This window comes from Chinchilla lanigera, unplaced genomic scaffold, assembly GCF_000276665.1.
Source record: "Chinchilla lanigera isolate Chin_1 unplaced genomic scaffold, ChiLan1.0 scaffold00076, whole genome shotgun sequence".
Taxonomy (NCBI): domain Eukaryota; kingdom Metazoa; phylum Chordata; class Mammalia; order Rodentia; family Chinchillidae; genus Chinchilla; species Chinchilla lanigera.
This window is the reverse complement of record NW_004955477.1, coordinates 4922537-4943479: the sequence shown is the minus strand read 5'-3', so window position 1 is coordinate 4943479 and position 20943 is coordinate 4922537. Positions and strand designations below refer to the sequence as shown.

The window sequence follows — 20943 nt, the reverse complement described above, 5'->3', positions numbered from 1 at the left end:
GCACTTTGTATAATATGTATACAAAAGCCACACACTGACCATTTGAAACATTTATATTTTCCCTATCTCAACTGAACTTTTTAAAAAGAATTAGCAACTTTTAAGAGCACATTCACACTTGAATTCTGTGAGAATAAACACCTCATGCAGGATAATGGAACAGGTATTTTGAAAACATCTGACTAAGAGTTGTGGTAAAACATTCACTCAAAAACCTATTCTAATTCCCTATTTTCCACATAAGGAAGCATGTCAGGTCCTTATAAATCACCCAGGCTCAAAGAAAACACTGAGTTTTCATTAACAGCAAACTCCCAAGCAGTGGCGGCGCTGTCGTGATGAAGCGCTTCCCCCAAAGCACCGACGTCCCCAACAGCAGTTGTCCAGAGTGAAAACAGATCCGTGTCCATCACTTTAGTCCATGAGTCATGAGGCTGCAGTCATCACAAGAGTAACTTGAGAGTCCAGGCAGAATCCTTCCCTTCTCTAAGTCTGCTTCCATGAATTTTCCAAGGGAAACTTTCCTTGGAATAGGCCCACATTTCCACTTTGCTGAATTAGCACTTTTCTATCTTCTGATGTGCACACAGGCCAAAAAACTTTAACAGTCCTTCCTACTTGATTACATTTTTAAGAGATCCATTAACAGATTATAAATCTGATCAGTCAAAGAAAGCAACACACAGTTAATGTCAAAGGAGAGGGAACAGTCCTGTATTAATCATTTTGTCGGCATCCATCCTTTGTAGATAACTGCAGCAAAGACTCCTGGTGTGAGGGGCACCAGGTCTCCAACGGATGGCTGGTCTGGCCACCTGCACACAGCATAGGAGCCCTACCCCAACCACACACCCACGCTCAGATACACAGTTACTGATGAAGAATGCTGCCCATGTTGAGGACCTGGACAGCCTTTCAAATAGGAAAAGAGAGGTAAATCTGACATCACACTTCATATAAAACTAAGTATTTCACTCAAGTATACCACAGAATCAGACTACAGTGCAATAGAGAAGGACCTTTGATTCTTATAAACCACCAAATAGAGTTTTGTTGTTTTTTTTTATTTTTTTTTTTGGTATAATGCTTAGGATCATGGGACATTTTTGTTCTATGCATCAAATACATTCCAACAACCATTTCAAATACAATGAACAAATGACATGCAACTGATTTGAAAGTGCAATTTTTATAAATATCCAATGAAAGAAGCCTCATTGTGTGTATTACAGCTTATCAGTTACATTTGAAATCCCTGGTTCTCTATGCCACACATAACCGGACAGGGGAAACAGAAGTCCAAAACTGCATTCCCAATTAGCATCATACCCCAATGGAAACCAAGGTCACATTCCTAGTATTACTGTAGACAATATTATGGAATAAATAATTTACGGAACCATCTCTATTCAAGTTTTTAAATCACTTTCATTTTTTAAAAAAAATTCACTTTCAACAATTATTTCAAACTTTCCAGCTGATTTAGTTTTAAAATTTCTAATGCACTTATGTAAAAATGAGTAACACATCAAGATTGAAATTTCCCAGGAATAAAGAAATGATACAGCTAACCCAAAATAGATCTAAAGGTATTGTCTGCTTTTTTCCATCCTACAAGGCCCACTGATTAAGGTTTGGTCCACCTTGTCAGGGATGTTTTTGTCCTGATCCTTCTCTAATCTAAATTCACAGAGCAATAGTGACGTTAAGAAGTTAATCCATTCATCTACATCTGCTGCAAATTGGCAGGGCAAGGTTAAACATACTAACCAGGGAAAGTATTTTAGTCTTACTCTCTTGACTTTACGAGAGAAGTTGGAGTTGGTGGATGACTGAATGGTCCTTCTAAAGAACTTGTATTTTGAGTGGCAAATGCTATTCCTGAAATACCTTAATGTCATCACTCATTAAATAATTATAGTTCATTCAGACTATCCTTTTTCAAGATTTATTTAATAACAGCTTAGTTTTCCAAACTTTATAGGTAACACAGATGCTAGAATTGGGAAGGAGTCAGTTTAAGACTTCAATCTTCTTCCTGTCTCGTTAGACTGCTGATTCAAACAGTCAGGGCTTTGCAAGTTGGGACTGAACGTGGCACTAGGCCCTGACAGTATCCTGAACTCACGCCAACCGTCCAACATGAACATGGCTACCAATGGGTAAGACTGAGGGTAGGAACCCACTGCCATCCCCATGTCTCTCAGCTCCTAGGAGTTCCTTCAAACACCCACCTGGGCACCTCCAAGCTGAGACATCCCAAAAGCCCTGGGCTTTCATAAAATAAGCATGCAACTTTTGGTCTGGCCCTGCTTCCACCTTCCAGATACCTTGAAGTTTAGTCCAAGGGCAACAACACAAGGTAGAACACACAGGCTTCTTTCCCTAGAAAACTGCCTCCCTGACTAGAGCAGAGACCAAGAAACAATTCACAGGTCTCTGATAGCTGCCGAATGGGCCACACTCAGGAGCACCATGTGTCTTAGTCTCATAGCAGAGACTGGGAGCAAACTCTGGCACCATGCCCAGGCTCCACACTAGTTACCAGGCCGGGTGAAGGGTCCTGATGATTCTTCTGTCTGCAGGACATTTTCTGCAGCCACATTGCAGGATGAAGATGGGAACAGAATGAGAATTTTTCCGTTAGTTATACGGTGCCCAGCACATAAATAGGAACTCAGTAAAGAGTCTCCATTTTTGTTGCTACTGTTATCATCATGACTGAGATAGAAAATTTCCAAAGACATCCTGAACTACATGGTCTGAATGGAAGCATTATGTCCTGCATGTTCCACTCTACCTTCTGCTCAAGCTATGAACATGTTTCATCATCTCTTCACATTCTAAAGTACCTGTCAAATTTACATGAGCTTTCTCTTTGCCCTCTTTTTCCTTATTTAACTGCTGGCCAGGAGGCTATTAATTAACTGAAAACACAACTAGGAAGCAGTCCCTAACCAGAAACCTGGGGACCCAGTCGTTAGTACAGCACATACCTAGCATGTGCCAGGTCCTAGGTTACAGAAAACAGCAGGACTATGTCCCCTTAACCAGAGGCACAATACTACCACCCTAGCCAGAGGTAGGACAATGCACCCTTATTACAGGCAGGACTGTCCCACCCAACAGAGAGGTGGGACCATGTCAACCTAACCAAAAGCAGCACTGCATCACCATAACGAGAAGGAGGACTACACTCATCATGGTGAGACCATCTCATCAGTTCCCTTGTCTTCATATCTACCATCACTCTCTGCTGCACACCCAGCAGAACACTTCCAGATGCCTCTTGCACACTCAGTGTAACACCTTGGGTGGCATTGTGTTCCACCTCCCCAGCATCTTTAATCCAGGCCTTTCCCAAAAGGGTCATAGCAGAAAGAATACTTGATGCAGCTCCAGGCCACACACCATTCACGGTACCTCCTACTTCATGTAGGTGCAAGGTACATATGGGGGCCAGGAACACCAAACCTCAGGGGTACACCCAGGGCCACCAGTCCCACTGCATGACGCACTGTCTCCTCTCAACATTAAGCACACAAAGGTGGTTCTAGATTCTGGAAAAGAACAGCCATAATAAAGTATATGAAGAAGCAGAAATATTTATATGCATGTAATAATGGAAAAATCTACTGCAAATAAAGTTTAGTTCATGAAAATATTTCATTTTCTAATTCAAACATATGATAACCCAAATCTAAACGAGAGACACTGAGGAAAACTCAGATGGCAGCATGTCCTGAAACTCAGAGACAAGAAATAGATCATTTCACTAGACGGAAACGAATTCAGGCCACATTTGTTGGCCTTCTGCGCAGAGCAGGTGATTGACTCACAACCATACCATCCCCGGACATCAGCCACAGACACAGAGCTGAACCCAGTGCTCCAAATGTCCAAAGGAAACATACATCCACTTAGCTGCTCACTCCCCAGCTATCCAGTCAGAGCCAAGGTCACACAACGAGAAAGATCAATGTGTCTTGTCTGACTGCCAGTGAAAACACTGAACAGTTTTCTTTTTTTTGACTAGGAAAGTTCCCTCCAGCACAAAGGCCATTCAGCGAGGTCAGTTAGATGGTAATGTGTACAATAAGTGGCAAAACGTAAATGGGACCTATGTGTGAGTCTTTTGCCTCAATATTCAAACTTAACGCTACTGGGGGAAAGGAAGCGATAAAGTATGGGAGGAAAGGCATCATGATCTGAACTTTATCTAAATTTTACTTCAAATATTCTTGCAAAAATTAATAGTTTTCCAATTGTAACTACTGTCCATTAGAGAAACACCCGTAACACATTCAAGTTGACAACAAAATAGCCATGTTGGAATTACATTTAAGTAACCTCAATTACTTTTTAAGGTCCTTCATAAAATTTTATTAACAGCACCTTAAGTGTAAATATAAAGAAAGAAACTGTCAGCAGAATGAGAACTTAGAAGAAGATAAACTTCTTTTCCTAGAAATAATAAGAAATCTAGTACCAAATGTTTATTTACCCTCCAACTTTGACACTTGTTTCCAGAATCATGAAAATGAGAACATTTTCTATACGTAGATTGTGTTGTGACTTGCTCACTATATTTTAAGGAAATAAGCTCATTTTAGAATGGCAGTTGGATAAGAAGCAGATGGAATTTGGGGCTGGGGAATAAATGTCATTCCTGGGAAGATGCTCTCAGCCACAGTTAAGCACCCAAGCATATGTCACTGAGCACTTACGATGAGTTCAGAATCGCGCCCCATGGAAATGACAGTTCGGTTCACCGTGCGAAGCAGTTTCTCCATGATGATCTGAACGTGTCTCTGCGTCGGCCCCTGGAGGAAGACACAAAATGAAAACCAGCACCAAAGACAATCGCGGACATATGAGCCCCGTGGTAGTCACTGGATCCACTAACCCTGTAAGGAATAAATCAATTATAACTCTTAACGAGATGAAAAATGGTCCTTGTCAAAAGCAAAAGCCTGGCCAGGGATATAGCTCAGTGGCACAAGTGCCTGCATGCCAAGTGTAAGGTCCTGAGTCCAATCCCCAGTACCAAAAAAATTTTAAAAAAGGCAAAAGGCTTCAGAAAGAAAACTCAGGGCACTTTGTTAATTATAGTCCATTAATGATAATTTGTTATATCATCATCATAATTTAAGTAAACCTTAAAATCCAGTTAAACAATATAATATTTATGATCCCTGATTAGACCACCAATTTAGTTTTCTAAAGATTCTTGGCACTGGTAAGTGGGACGCGGGCAGATGATAACTCCACCCTGTTCTGTGTGTCAAGTCTCATCAAGTCACATGGAGCACAATGCCTAGTCATTTAGTAAACTATCTATCACACTGCCATATAGCTTTCTAGCAGTAAAAAAATCACTCCTATTTAGTGTGTGATGGAATAGTAGATTCTCCTCCATGAACTGTCACCTCATTAGAGCTGTGCTAAGGCCCATCCGTGCAATCACAACTTCCTCCCAGAGGTTTGGTCTATAGCCTTTTTACCCAATCTTTTCTCCAGTAACGTAAGTGAAGTGCCTGGAATGGGATCCCTGGACACTAGCCTTGGGTTAAGTTTCCAAAACCTTTCCAAAAAGGTGATATTCTGAAGAGCGGAAGTTATCAACATCATCATACATAGACTAAATCTGATATCTTTCATCCAAAGCCCTAAGCAGGCTTGGAGAGAACAAGCCACTGCTGGAGAGGAAAGGCATGTCTCTGAATGTTGACCAAAACGATGTCCAGGTCAGGAAGGAGGGAGCTCAGAACATGCCTTCTACTTACACCTATCCACCAAGGCTAGGCCTAAAGATAGATGCAGCCCACGTTCCACCTTTCCAGACCCAGCAGGAAAATTAATCACACCACACATGCAAGCATACATAGGTAGAAACACATATGGTATGCTGAGAGAGGAGGCAGAGGGTGAGACTTCGTATGTGCTTACACAGCCTTCTGATCACAAAAAAAAAGGGACAAAGAAATAACCACCTGGTTTGAAAACAGAAAGCAGAATTCCAGAGCTAAAAATGCACTTGAGGCTTCCTCCTTTCTTCTCTTTAAACTATCAGAAGCAGAGAAAGAGAAAGAGAGGGAGAGAGAGGGAGACGGGGGTGAGAGAGAGAGAGAAAGAAGAGAAAAAATGAGAGGAAAGAGAAAGAGGGAAAGGGAGAGGGAAGGAGGAGGAGGGAAGGATAGAAGAAACAGAGAATAGGAGGGAGAGTGGGAGATAGAGAGAGGAAGGGAGGGAAAGAAAGAAAGGGAAAGGGAGGGAGGGACGAACGGAGGAAGAGAGGAAGGGAAAAAGAGGGACAGAGGGAAGGAGGGAAGGAAGAAGGGAGGGAGGAAAAGAAAGAAAAAGAAAGAAAGAAAGAAAGAAAGAAAGAAAGAAAGAAAGAAAGAAAGAAAGGAAGGAAGAAAGAAAGAAAAAAAGGAAAAGAAAAGAACAAAAAAAAGAAAAGGAAAAGAAAAAGGAAGGAGGGATGGAAGGAAGAAGAGGGGGGGAGGGAGGGAGGAGGGAGGTTTGTGCCTGTATACTTCAATTAAATTAAGACTTGCAAGAAAGAATAGAGGACATTAGCCAACTTTTAGCACCAAATTCTTTTATCTAACCTTAAGAATTAAAATGTAGGCCTTCTGAAGCATTTTACTAAGAAGATACAGGATATAAAAAAAACTGATTCAATGCAGAAGAATAAACACTGTAATATCACGATACACAAACAAAAATAACCTAAGGGTACAACTCTACCCTTAAAGAAAAAAAGGAAGGGACTAAATTGAAAATTAAGGCCAATATTATTGTTGGCATTTTGCTATCCTGGGGATTGAACCCAGGATGTTCACACTGAGCTACATCGCTCGCCTTTTCCTTTTTTGGAGAAAGGGTCTCACTAAATTGCCCAGGCTTGGCTTGAATTTGTGTTTCTCGGCTTCAGCCTCCCAAAGCACTAGGATTACAGACATGCACCATTACTACTGAAATAAACTATTTGTAATACTGTGGCATGTGACACGTGTCGGGGCCAGGGCTTAGGCAAATGGCAGGATGTAGCTGCCTGTGCGGTCCTAGAAGGCAGCAGGCCAGGTGGCCCATCACTCACCACGTCCTTCCTATAAAGCACCTCCAGGATATTGCTGAGCAGCTGGCAGCAGGCCTCCAGGTCCTCCTGTCTCTCCAGATGGTACTTGAGCTGTTCGGTCATCATGGGAAGCAGGATCTCTCTGCAGTCTGCATGGGACACAGAGTTGCCAATCAGTGGCAGAGCCATCAATGCACCACGCATGTTTGCTAGAAGCTTGTGTGCCCTTCTCCAGGCACTTTGCATTCATGTCCTGCAACATGGAAACTTGACAACTGGAGAGGGCCAACTACTTGACTATATCATTTCTATTGCTATGTCAATAATTTATACCAATATTCACATACACTTACATATGTATGTGCCTCCGTGAAATATAGAATAACTCACAAACATATATAACATGCATGTACATATATCCCATAGTGTGTATATAAATACAAATATAAGCATAGATATTGGGTTTTTATTTTCTATTATAAATTCATCCATTTGTAATATTAAAAGAAATACTTCTTACACCAAAAATTATTCTAATGGCAGACTTTATAGTCTGTTCCTAAGAGAACCAAGACATGGTCTGCTTCTCCTAAGCAGAAGGTGGCCAGCTCTGGGATGTGACAAATGTACACAGAGCCCTTTTCAAGCAAGCTTCTGGGAACAGCCAGAAAAGAGAAGAGAAAATGGCAATTTCAGAGACAGGAACGCCACCCTGGTGAACATCACCATGTCTGCAAAATGAAGAGATACTGGGAGCTAAGGTCCAGGTCAAGGAAGGCTTGGGTTTTCATTTCTTTAAATAGGAATAGAGTCAAAGATTTCATAATAAAAAACAGCAAAAGGGAAAAAGACACAAGATTAAAGATAAAAGTAAATTCCTAATTGTTTCTGACAAATGGGGAATCCAATATAACTCTATCATCAATACTCTCCAATGTGACCTATCTGTTTCCAACACGAGGTTTATACTTTAACATTAGCATGGCCACTACTACTTCCTTTAACATGCAAAGCAGGAGAGAGGCAGCAGTGCTCTGCAACATTAAATAGCTCTTGCTGGGTTTTAGGATTGTACATTTCAGGACTTACAACATTAATGATATATAGAAGCATGTTTTGCATTAATGTTTCCTGAAATTTTTATGTAAGAAAAAAGCAGGCAACAGTGGCATGGTTCCTGTAAGTATTCAGAAAAACACTCAGAACTTTCCCAAGGACAACGCGGTAATGAAGGACTCGGTAGAGACAGACGCAAAGCCCAGGCACGGAAATAATTTCAGAAATAACACAAACCCTTCTGCTGCAGTCTCCCAGTGGGCTACATGTGGGCAGCTCATGCCTAGGCTTTTCTCAGATTTCCTTTGGATTTATTCATTTCCAGAAGGAGTTCTATGCAACGAGTATGTGAATATATGGATTTACTTGTTGACTTCACAATTACAATAATCCTTGGGTACAAGTAATGCATGCGATGGTAACTGCTGCACCTCTTTAGGGCAGAGGCCAGGCCAGCCTTGCTAGCGATGATGTCTGGAATCCTGCAGGTCAGGGACAAAGCACAGCACACAGAGGTGAGGCTGTCTGAGGGACCATGAGGGCTCCTTTGTGCCTGAACTTCTGATGTCAGGGAGGCCTTGAGCCAATTCCCTTATCTTCTCACCCAACCCTCACTGTGAGACCCATGGAAACACTGTGTCCTCATGGAGAGAATCACGGCCCCCTGAACTTGAGTGAAGTGATTCAAAAGGTCAAAATGTGCTGTCCTACAGGAGATCGTGGGAGCATGAGAATCACCCAGAGACAAGGCCAGACTAAGGAAAAAAGCACTAGAAAGTGAAGTCATGGAACTAAACCTGGCTAGAAAATACTAATACATTGACTGGTATTTTCCACAAATATATCAAATCCCAATGATCTTCCTGTGAAACTCCAATATGTGCAAGCTACATCAACCCCCAGTAACTAAATCTACTGCCCTTAACTGCATGCAACATCTAATGTGGGGCAACACTCCAACTCCTCCCCTCCCCTCAGCCAAGCTGGCTCAATGGGCTAGCAAGATTACTTGCCAAACCATACCCAAGCCCAGCCCTGCCATCTCCTTCCATATGGTCCCCATTCAGACTCTCCAGATGAGTAATCACTCCCTTCTGGAAATACATGGCCTCTGTATCTCACTCTCAACACAGGACAAGCCCGAGGCCATACCTACCACTGCCACCATTCTGGAGAATGAGTCAATTTCCAAGGCATCTCAGAGGGAGAAGTTAATGCCATTAAGACCTAGCAGGTGATAATAGTCCCTGACAATGTGACTAAGAAACACCAATGACATAAACTTATCAAGGTTGTGTTTTGAAGCTGGCTTAGCACGGAACCAAATAGGATAGAAGCCTGTCCAGTAAAAGCTGGAAGGAAGGGTATGCTCATGAATGATTCAGAACTGGATCTTCAGGGAGGTGGTACCTAGATGTCCTGGGCTACATCTGTACATTACAGCACCATTTCAGGCAATTGCGGACTGCACTGTTCTTGGAGTTAACTGGGTGTGTTTTGGTCTCATTCGTCAGAATTACTCAAGGGTGAAGGAGGTGACATCTGCATGTTCATATCTGGCAAGGAGAGGCCATCACCCACCCAACATCCACTCAGCCCCAAGGAATATGTTAACTTTGACTGCTATCCAGCTTTTCTTAACAAAAAAGCAAAACTTTTAGAACCATCATTGTTATTTTGCCACTTTTAAAGACATTCCATTAGTAAGCCCCCTAAGTCCCCTAAGTAAGAAAATAAAAAGGCATGTGTTGTAATATCTTTTTGATGGACTAATATCCAACTGATCTCACCCTTCATTATGCCCCCATCCATGACAGGGGAAATGAGGATAAGCATAGGCTGTGAAGATAAAATGAGATGATGCTCGATAAATGAGTTTGCAGAAAGCAACCTAACATACCATCATGAAAGATCTCCCTTCTACAGCACCAAGAGCATCAGAAATCTCCAACAATACAGACTACTAGAGATGACTGTAAGACCAGACAGTGAGCAGCCAGCCAGCAGGTTTCCTCAAAGGCCAGCAATCACATTGCCCATGCTAGGGATCCCAAGCAGGCCTTCAAAGTAAAGGGGATCACCCTTGCCTGTCACCAGGTCCACAGAACCTTGCTACAGCCCCCTAGGGGAGGAAAGGCAAATCTCCAATGACCTTCAGAGAGGCAGCATGAGTAACATGTCTGTTCCACTGGTGATCCATGATCTGTAGGCCTCTACACACAGATCTACGTACAACAGGCCTCAGAGGTCCAGTTCCTGGCCACTTCAAATACTGATTATTTTAACTGTATGTTTTTTTTCACTGCAGTGTAATCTCTGTGAGGGCAGAAAATAGTTCTAGCATAAAACTAGTATCTGACATGAGCTGTGCGCGTGCATGCGTGCATGTTCATTCATATACTCAACGCAGAGAAGAGACTCCTCTACCTTTGAGGGTAATTGGTAGATACCTACTTTTGTCCGTATTTGTTTTTTTATCTGCAAACCATAGTGATTCACATCTGTTAGGTGGTAAGGAGAGCCCTGCCATCTGGAGCAGCAGCAGTCTCTCATCCTTGGAAGATAACTGAAGGACAATGTACCATTAACAGGCCTTGCCCACCTTTCTGGGAATCCGGTTTCACCAAAAAGATTCCGAGCAAATCTGGATGGTAGCAAACAGGTGCACACAGAGGCATCTATGCACATGTATGCTGATTTGGCTGTTTAATTTACAATTACACAATTATGGTATCAAGTTAAAGCTTATGTAAGAAAGCAGGTCTGGTGCTCAGCCCTTGATAAATAGTGGCTATAAAATACATAAATGATGACATTATTCAAAGCCAGATTTTTCAATTGAAATTAGACACATACACAGGCACACGTGTGCACACACGTACATACACACATCTACTGCCTTGGGTGACTCCAGCCCATACAGTGTCCACTCAGTTTCTGTCCCTCACAGCAGGAGCTAACATAAGTGTTCCAAAAATCTCACTTTAAAAGGAGTTTCTCTTTTTCTGTAATGCAGTCTGCAGACTGTTTTTTCAAGAAGTAGTAGGGCACAAGTTTGAATAACAGTGAGACCCTCAAATTTTATCTTACATCAAGATTCAAAATTAAGAGCATTGACAAAAGCACACCACATCCACACAGACCACAGCCCACATCCCTGCAGCAAAGTACTATAAACTATGAAAGAGAAATCTCCTGTCACATTATGGATTTTCCAACATGGCATCCTGAAAACCCTTTCCATGCACAAAATGTAAATTCTACACAAGGTTTTGCAATGATACACTCATTAGATCCAAACTAGATGGCCAATAAAAAAAAAAAAGACCTTATATTTTCAAAGAAAATACACTTTTAAATGAAACACCAACATATAACTTTTTGAAAACCATGGAACTAGCCAGAAGTCTAGTAAACTGATTCAACCCATGAAAAGCCAGTTCTTTCATACACATCAAAAAATAATAAAGTGCCTGCTCACTCTTGGCTACAGAGCTTGAGCAATTTACTTAAACTCTGTAGGTCTCAATTTTTCTTCTTATCTGCAAAATGGGGCTGCTGTAAATCTCTCAGGTTTACTCTGAGAACTAAATGATACCATGTGTGTATTTAGCAAACATCACACAATAAATGGTAGCTGTTAAAATCGATAGAAGTAATAGTGTACAAAATCTATCCTTTCAATTAAATGTTCACAAAGGAAAACTAATCCTTCACAATGGTGCTGTTGGATATGGTACTCACTGAGCACTTAAAATTTAGCTGGTGCCACTGAAGAATAAAATTTTTAATTTATTTAATTAATACACTGTAAACCCAAATGTAAAATGATACTTGACTGACCTATTGAAAACAACTGTTTAGAACAACTTGAATATGTGGGCCTTATTTTTCTATGTTAAATTATATTAAGTGATAAGAATAAGGATCAAGTGTCTAAGCAAACTTCAGCACCCAAACTGAGAGGTGTTGTAAGTGTAAAATACACAATAATTTCATAGGCTTGGTGCTAAAAAAAAAAAAAAGCAATATAAAGTATGCTATTAGTAAATTTTAGATTGAATTCACACTGTGATGATATTTTAGATAGAACTTGTTATCAAAATGAATTTCACCAATTGCTTTATATGTTCTTTAATGTGGCAACTAAAACACTTTAAATTACATTCATGGTTCACATCCTGTTTTCCTTGGAAAGCACACTATGAATATGCAAGGAAACATATGCTGACAACCTCATGTGCAATTTCTCAATGCAATGAACTGGTCCCTCCAGAGTCAAGGCCACAGCTTTCTCCTACCAGATACACTGTCACATGTATATGACTTTAGGACTTCTCAGTATCTGTTAGCACCAACTCAAGGCACAGTGGCAAGAAAAGCTAACATTAGCCATCTTCCTTGCTTTCTTTGCCATGCACAGAAAAAGACTGAAGCAACTCTGCTGTGGCAGCCAGAAAAGGGGCAGGCAGCCCAGTGGGCCCAGACTCCATGCAAATCGGCTGTGGGGATCACTCCAGCCACCTTGTATGCCCTCTTTCCCCAGTGTGATCCACAATGATTACAGACTCCAATCATTCGACATCTGCTCATCCTCAGCTGTAAGAGCGAAAATGAGGATGATTGATGGGCTGGTAATGGGCACAGAGTAAAAAATATTAATCTTCATAAAAGGTATTCAACAGGCATCATCGGCTTATAAATGTCCAAGCAGAGTATCTATCTGTAACCCCATTACAGCTCTACATTAAAGTAGAATACAAAAATGGAATGAATTTGTCCATTTGAAACATTCATTTTTATGAACACTGAGTAATGTGCTTCTTAATTTTTAGTTTGGTCACATTAAACAAATGATCCATAAAGTGCATTTAATAACCTAGTGTGTGTTGCATAGAACCAAGAGCCAGAATAACACTTTTAATGAGAATTAAGCAGTAAGAGCCATATAAATGGGGAATGCTTGCTATTCATCTTTTATGGACAATCATCTTATTTTTCAACCATCTATGAATCCCGTACCCACATTTCAATATGTTCAAGTGGTTTTCTCCCTCCACACAAGTTCTTAAGCAGCATAAATGCGAAAGACAGTGCCAGCCCTGGAAGGGGTCAGAGAAGCTATCTACTTATCTGCATACTGTCCAGATGCAGGAATTGGGAGCTGGAGGAAAGACACATTCAGAAACTGCACTGCTAAGCACAAGCTGAGCCAGAATCAGACACCTGATTCCCAAGCTACAACCCCTTAGGGTAAGTGATGCATGCATGTGCCCATATACATAAGTACATATTATTCAGGCACATTTACAGGTCAAATGTAATTTTCCCAAGAACCATTTTAATGTAACAAGTCATGAAAGTTAATAGTGCTAAGGAGAAATAAATATCAAGCCACGCTTAGTATATCACTTTTCCTTTCTGAACACTAGTTTCCTAGTCTGTAAAATGATAAACACAGATGCCCAGCACAGCATTTCTACACCCAGCCAGACAACACCTTTTGAAGTATTCTGATCAGAACAGTGCCACTCGGCTCTATGCTGAAATGATCAGAAATGTGGTGATCTGCAATTCAGCCTTGAGGTACCACAGTGTCACAGAATTGCAAATGAGAGGCTGACAGAGTAAGTAGAAAAGATAACGGGAGATGGAAGGAGGGGGACAGCAACATGCAGACCATGAACAATGGAGAAACAGTCTCTCAAAGATAGGTCCTCTGAATGCTGCTATGTGGCCTTGCGAAACAGGAGCCACCCTTCAGAAGGAGAGCTGAGGACAACAGGTCTTCTGTTTTCTTTGGTTGGGAGAACTGTAACAACAGGGGTCAAATTTCCACTTGTACTGCACTAACACATAATGTGTCAGGAGAAGTGAAAGAAGAACCAATAGAAGAACATCATATACAAATCCCATTTATAAGTAGTGAAAAAAAAAAAAAAAAAAAAAAAAAACCGGAAAGCTACGTGCAGTATTGCATGCCTGTAATCCCAACTACTCAGGAGGCTGAGCCAGGAGAATCACAAGTTGAAGGCTAGCCTGGATGACCTAACAAGATCCTACTTCAAAATAACAAGGACGAGGGATATAGCACAGTGGACTAGTACATTCCTAGCATTCGTGAGGCTCTAGGTTTAATCAACTAATCAATGGGAAAAAAACAGACTTAAGTAAAAAACCAGAAAACTAATTTGACAAACATTGGTCAGGCAAGGAAATTTACTGTCTAAGTGGATGGACAAGGACAAAAGAGGTGGCTGGGTAACTTCAGAAGGAATTCTACATGTCTGCCAGGCCAAAGCAGAATCTCATCACATGGGAGATGAGAAAACAAAGAAAAAATATACAAGGCTATGCATTCTTTCAACCAGGAGAATGAAAGTAACCAAGAACAAAGATTGTGGTCACTGTGGTCCTACACATACACACCCTGGTTGCCCTAATAATGAGGTCTGTTTGTTTAAAACAGCCTGGTCCAGCTCACCTCAGGGAGAGGCTTATGCAGAAGCAGAAGAATGGGGTTATGAAGCAAAACACTGAAGACCCAAGCTGAACTGGGGCTTGTCCCCACTGTCCCAGGAAATGTATCACACAGGTATATAGCCAAGCTCCAGGGACTAGAAGGAAGCACGGGCCAGAGGACTGAAGAACTTGCTCTCCTAATGGCAAATGTGTGCAGGAATAAGTACAGCACAGTATGGTCATCTTAGATGGTCTAGCCTGCATTCAAAATCAAGCAATGGGGACAGAAGCCCTCCCTTCAGTAGCCAAAAACAGAGGGAAAAAAGAGGATGATGAAGTTTAGACTAACTACAAACTGCAAACAGTACAAATCTGATCACAGATTACAGTCCCCACGTGGAAAGAAAAATTTATTAAAACTCTATCAACATAGAGGACTGACACTCACTGTACAATTTATGTTTAATTTATGTGTTTGTTTATTCATTTATGTGCATTCTGTCTTGTTTCATGTAGCATATGAAGTAAATTCAGGTCTCAGAACACATTAATCATGCAGTGGGTGTGAAACAGTTTAAGAAAAGAGGGCATGGGGGCTGGGGATTTAGCTCAGCGGCAAAAGCGCCTGCCTGGCATGCGCAATGTGGTGAGTTTGGTTCCTGGTACCGGAGAAAAACCAAAAAAAAAAAAAAAAAAGAAAGAAAGAAAGAAAAGAAAAGAAAAGAGGGCATGATGTGCTTGTATAACAAGCCAATCCTTAATCAGCACCAACGTGGTGGACAGCTCCCTTCTAATATTTTGCCTACAGACCAGGCTGCTTGCTTAACTCTGATGTCCTTATCTGTGATTTGGAATAATTACTCTTCCAATTCCATGTTTTTAAACTGGTGACACTTAAGACTCTCAGGAAGTAAATTTGCTAAGCAATAGTCCTGAGCATCTGATAGGTGATCAATAAATTATAATGGGATTGAAACTGAAATCGAGTTAAGAAACTGAAATTGAGCCGATTCTTCTAGCTCCCTCCAATAAGGCCTTTCTAAGATACCACTGTTTAAACAAATGGTCTCTTCAAAACCATAAATAATAAAAGTAGATTGTAATATAGAGTGATAAACAGAATAAGAGATGAAAAAGGTACCATATTATAGATGAAAAATAAAAGTTTTCTGAAGGCATGAAAAAACCAGAAGGGAAAATGATGTTTATATTCCACTAGTATTTAAAAGAGTCACTCTTCTGGGTTCACAGCTGGCAGCATTCATTAGAAGTCATCAGCACAGCTATCTAATTAAAGTATTCCAGAATGCTATATGAGTGGTACATTAAGTGACTGTGGCAAAATTAGCTCCAACCCCAATTTTTCTCTATGTACAACATCTATCAAGTTAACAAAACTACTTCAAAGTAGCTCTGAGTTTAAGATCTATTTTCCACTGTGGGTAAGCTCAAGAGATATTACTTTAATTTGTTTATGAAGATACAGTTGAATACCGGTCCATCAAAAAAAATTATAAGGTACATTTTATTGTAAGTCTGCATTAAATATTCATCTTTTCTTGTCTATGACTTAAAGTAAAGGAAATTGATGAATAGAGCAATTTCCAGAGATATAAATTTCCTCTTATGGACCTAATCATCATGGAAAAAGGAATATGAGTTCTTAAGAGCAAGTCCCAACAGGTATCTGGGGCTTTGCCCTCAGACTTCATAAAGTTGCCATAACTGATGTTTCCACCATTATCATGGAGGGTTTGACTCTGCTTGCTAACTATAAGAATCATTCACCTTAAAAAGCAAAAATGAAAGAATTTAAATTCCTCAGCCTACAGTTTTAAGTTCTGTATTGCTCAAAAATGAAACTGCAAAAGGATAACTAAGGAACATTATCTAGAAGCGGATCTGTCACAGTGAAGAAAAGACCACAAGATCCAGGATTTGAGGGAAAGCACATTTCCCATTCCTGCTCACTGTTAGCTTCCAACCACTGGGAAAAATGAGAGCAACAACAAAAATAAATAAACAAACCAAAGGGCTACCATGGAATGGCAGACATAAAAAAGTAATCTATCAGGAATATTCAACCACTGCTGGAACCAAGTCATGCCACTGACTTTACTCTTTAAATGTTCAAACTTTCACTTATGAAGTCCTATGCTCCCCAATAAAACAAATAAAGGACATAACAAAAAGTAGATAATACTCTGAAATAAAATATCAGTTGCTCAAGTGACTGTCAATATAAGAATATGGAAAGATTACGTCTTAATAAAGAACTGATTCGGTATTAACTGGACTAAACCTCCCATAGGTCTGTTTCACAGCAGCAAAGGAAAGGAGCCCATGGAAATCAGAGTACAGGCTCTACCAGGTCACTCACCTTTATTCAAAGCCTTCTTGCAAGTATAGCCAATGCCATGAACTAACTTAAAAGTTAGTGCTCATTTACATTGATTCATTGTACTCCAAATTCTGTAACATTAATGTAAAATATTTTATGGGCATAAATCCTAAACCTCGGTGGTCCTGGGCTTAATTTAATTACACTGAAACTTTTCATTTCTATAATAGGATTTACACTTTAATTTTCACAGCTTTTGTCAGATATGTGGGCAACAACATAATCACATGGGAAAAAAAGCAACAAATGCACAAATTATGAAGTGTCGACTTTTCTTTCTCTTTGTATCTTGCTTTAGAAATCTGCTCACTCTACACCACAGATTATATGCAAGAGTCATCTTCTTCCGCAGCACATAATCTATTTAGCCAGCTTTCAAGTAGTCAAGTCACATTGCAAAAGCAGGCTCACAAGCCATTACTGCCCATTCATTGGCTTTCTCTCACAGCATGCTAATGAGTCAAAGGCCCTTCACCTTAGCACAGAGCAAGAATGGGATGCCCAGGGGGACTGCAGGACACTGGCATGGAGACCAGCCCCAGGGCACATCCTCCCACTCCAGAACAATGTCATTCCCTGAGTATTATAACCTTAACAAAATGCTCTGAAGGCTAGGACTTGCTCTAAAAAATATAGGAGAGGAGCACATAGAAATAAGTTTGTAATTGTTGAAATTGTGCAATGGGTATATAAGTGTGCATTTCAGCCTTCTCTCTACTTTTCTGTTTATGGGAATTTTTCTGTAATTTTGACAAAAACGTATCATGAATGTAGATAGACTAAACTGCTCCCCCCTCACCCTCCACCCCCATCACAGTTCCACAACCGTGGATGATCAATATGTCAGAAGCCAGGTAAAGACCATCCAGATTTCATAAGACTGCTCACAGATAACCCTGCACTCTAAGTCTCTCCAGAATCTTCTTCTCCCTTCTTTCCCTGTTACTCCTCCTCAAAGACAACCTCCTGCTCCCCATGATCAAGCCAATCAGATCCAAAAGCAGCTGTTCCAACTGAGCCCAGAAGTTACAGCAAATGAACCACACACACATGTGGCTGTCATGTGTCATCTTCTGCATGTCCATGTACATCTCCTTCCTTTAACATACATGCATTGAAGGAGTGCAGAAGTCCACAGGCAGTTGCAAGTCCCGGCAATAGAGTAAATCTAAGATAAACAGGACTTAAAATCAGGAGCTCTCCTTCTATGCAGGGGGCACAGAAGATAAGCAGGTCACAAGGAAGGAAGCACAATGATTTCACATGGTAATGGTGTAGAGGTGCTATGGCGAGAACCAGGCAGGAAATTAGAGTGCTTTTCAGAGAAAGCGCTTGGTGACAGTTAATTATGTGTCAAATGATGGGGTTACAAGATGCCCAGGTAGCTGGTCAAGGATTACTCCTGCTAAGTCTATCAGGGTCTTTCCAGAAAAGCTTAGCACTTCAATGAGGGGAGTGAGTAAAGCAAATCCACCCTCTGCACTGTGAGCAGACATCATGCAATCCTTTACAGCAAGAGAAAACAGAAAAGAGAGGATGGCTGGACTCTTCTGTGAGCAGAGGGTGGCAGGGACAGCACTCACAGAGTTCTCTTTTGAGCCAGTTCCACACAGGCTGTGGCCCAATGCGATTGTCTGTGCCAAAAGATGTCTCCTGTTATAGCCCAACAAACCCAGCTGGACGCATCCTCCCTTTCCATGTCCTCAAGGAGTGACAAGTGTGAAGACAAGGTTGGAAACAGCCAGCACGCTGTAAGCCTTGGCCTCCAGGACCCAGATCTGGCAATGGAAGAAGGTTTTTTTGCAGAGCAAACATTCTAGGTCAGAATTCACTGCCAGCCTCTTGCACACATATCTACTTCTCACTCCCATCAGAGTGACATTCCTCTAGCTATGAATGGCACTGGTTGCAAGGGGACATAGTGACAAGAAATTCAGAATGGAGTGGCACTCATTCTAGGCACTAAAAATGGATTCAAGATCATTATCAAGTATGGTCTCAGACACAGTGTGCAGGTAAATCCTTGAACTGGCTACAGATACTCACCCCACCAGACACAACCCATGCAGGCTAACCTTTAGTGTGCTAACCTTTGAACTGGGCCAAATCTCAGTTTCCTATACTTTGTGTAAGCTCTGTTGACCTCACACACAACAGACTCCTTCCTACAAACTCCAGAGAATGAGAACACACCCAATTCCTTCCTTACAAGACAGCATGGCTTTTGCCAGCATCTATCACAATTCCTGACTAATGAGTGATGTAATTTCCAACCCTCCTTGGGGTGTAAATCTATAAATACAGCTGTCATTCTATAAAATTCAGAGTACATTTTCAGGACTGCTTGAATCTGTTTTCCCAGATAGCAATCCTAATTAACCCCAAATACATGTCATTTTCCTCATCCGTGACTAGGTTGATTTTACTCTTGGTCGACAATGGAGAGAAATGTTTTAAAACAGAACTAGTGGTTCTTTTAATGAGTGAGGCAATACGCATGCTGAAGCAAGACCCAGAAACCCCACTTCTACCCTGGAGCCCCTACAGAAAAACTCCAAGGACCTGCTTATAGATGCATTCTGGCCACATCCTAGAGAATATTCATAAAGGACCAGCATATTGACTGGCATACAGTTAACTGTACTTATAAATTTCTAAACATCTGGACACATGGAAAGTTAATTTGACTGATTCCACTGGGGCCAGGAAACAGGACAAAGACAACTATATTTTTTACAAATTAACAAGAAACAGAACAACGCATGAAAATCACAGCCATCATTTCTCATCAGAAAATGGTTTGGTTTAAATATTTATACCAAATGTGGCAAGGAGTATTTTGCAAAAGTAATAACATCTTTGTAAGAACAGACCAACCCGAAGATTTTGGCTGATAAATCTTTCCTGACAAGGAGGTAAGACAGAATTTGGCTGCTTTGAAGCAGAGCAATTGCAAATGAGAAAAATCAGGGCTATCTATGCTAACCTTACCCAGAAAAACTCTTAAAACCTCAAGCTGATAAAAGTGACAATTTTCATACTGGTTAAGGTATTCTGAAAGCATTCTAGGCAGCCACTGGGTGTTCAGAGAAGCACATTTGAGTTGCTGATTATGACTTAGACAACAGCTACTGATTGGGAAATTCTGCAACTTCTTGTAAGACGTGAAGCTTCAGTCTAATTTCAGCTCTCTTAGCCTATGATAATTTTGGATTCCTAGATTTCACACAATCTCATTTACTATGTTGGGTAAAACTTGGTACTAAGATCAAAATCCTAACTTCGGGGGGCTGGGGATTTAGCTCAGTGGCAAAGCGCCTGCCTGGCAAGCGCAAGGTCGTGAGTTCGGTTCCCGGTACCGAAAAAAAACCAAAAAAAAAAAAAAAAAAAATCCTAACTTCATACTTAAAAAGATAAATGAATTATTTCAAACTATTACATTACCTGGGAACTCCTTGTAAAACCGAGATAAGGATTTATTTACATGAAGCATAACTGTGAAGCAGGACTTCAGGTAGCCTCTGATAAAAAGACTGAGAAGAAGAATGAAGACTCACAGAGCAATAGTGATGCAGCAGTGTGACACAGACAGAAGGAAGACACACAATGGCCAAACACGCAGGCTGAGACCATCACCAAAAATAAGTAGTGAGCTTCCTTTCAGGGTTTTTACTAGCTATAGAAAGAGCATGTTTCCACAGAGGACAAAACATCACTCTTAAAACAACTTCTATCTTAAATATTTTTATTGAACTTTTTGTTTTAAGTCCTTCCTAAATGACCTACAGGACAGACTTTTGCAACTGAAACTTTAAAATATATATAAAGATGTCCTCAATAACACTCAAGAAAATCAAGTGCAAGTCCCTGACAATTTACTGACAATTCTTATTCATTGATAATGGACATTCATCAAGTGTGGAAGAACTGGGAAAAGTCA

The 20943-nt window shown here is 40.8% G+C and overlaps 1 protein-coding gene across 3 annotated transcripts in view; it reads right to left on the bottom strand.

The window, feature by feature from the left end:
* The window catches only part of Dock1 (dedicator of cytokinesis 1), a 518033-nt gene that overhangs the window by 300333 nt on the left and 196757 nt on the right, over window positions 1–20943 (bottom strand). For all 3 annotated transcript variants that reach the window (XM_005402009.2, XM_005402010.2, XM_013503070.1), the window contains exons 26-27: window positions 7106–7233; window positions 4728–4823 (exon numbers count right to left, since the gene is read on the bottom strand). In XM_005402009.2, coding sequence (XP_005402066.1) covers window positions 4728–4823; window positions 7106–7233 — 224 coding nt within the window. The remainder of the gene's footprint in view (window positions 1–4727; window positions 4824–7105; window positions 7234–20943) is intronic.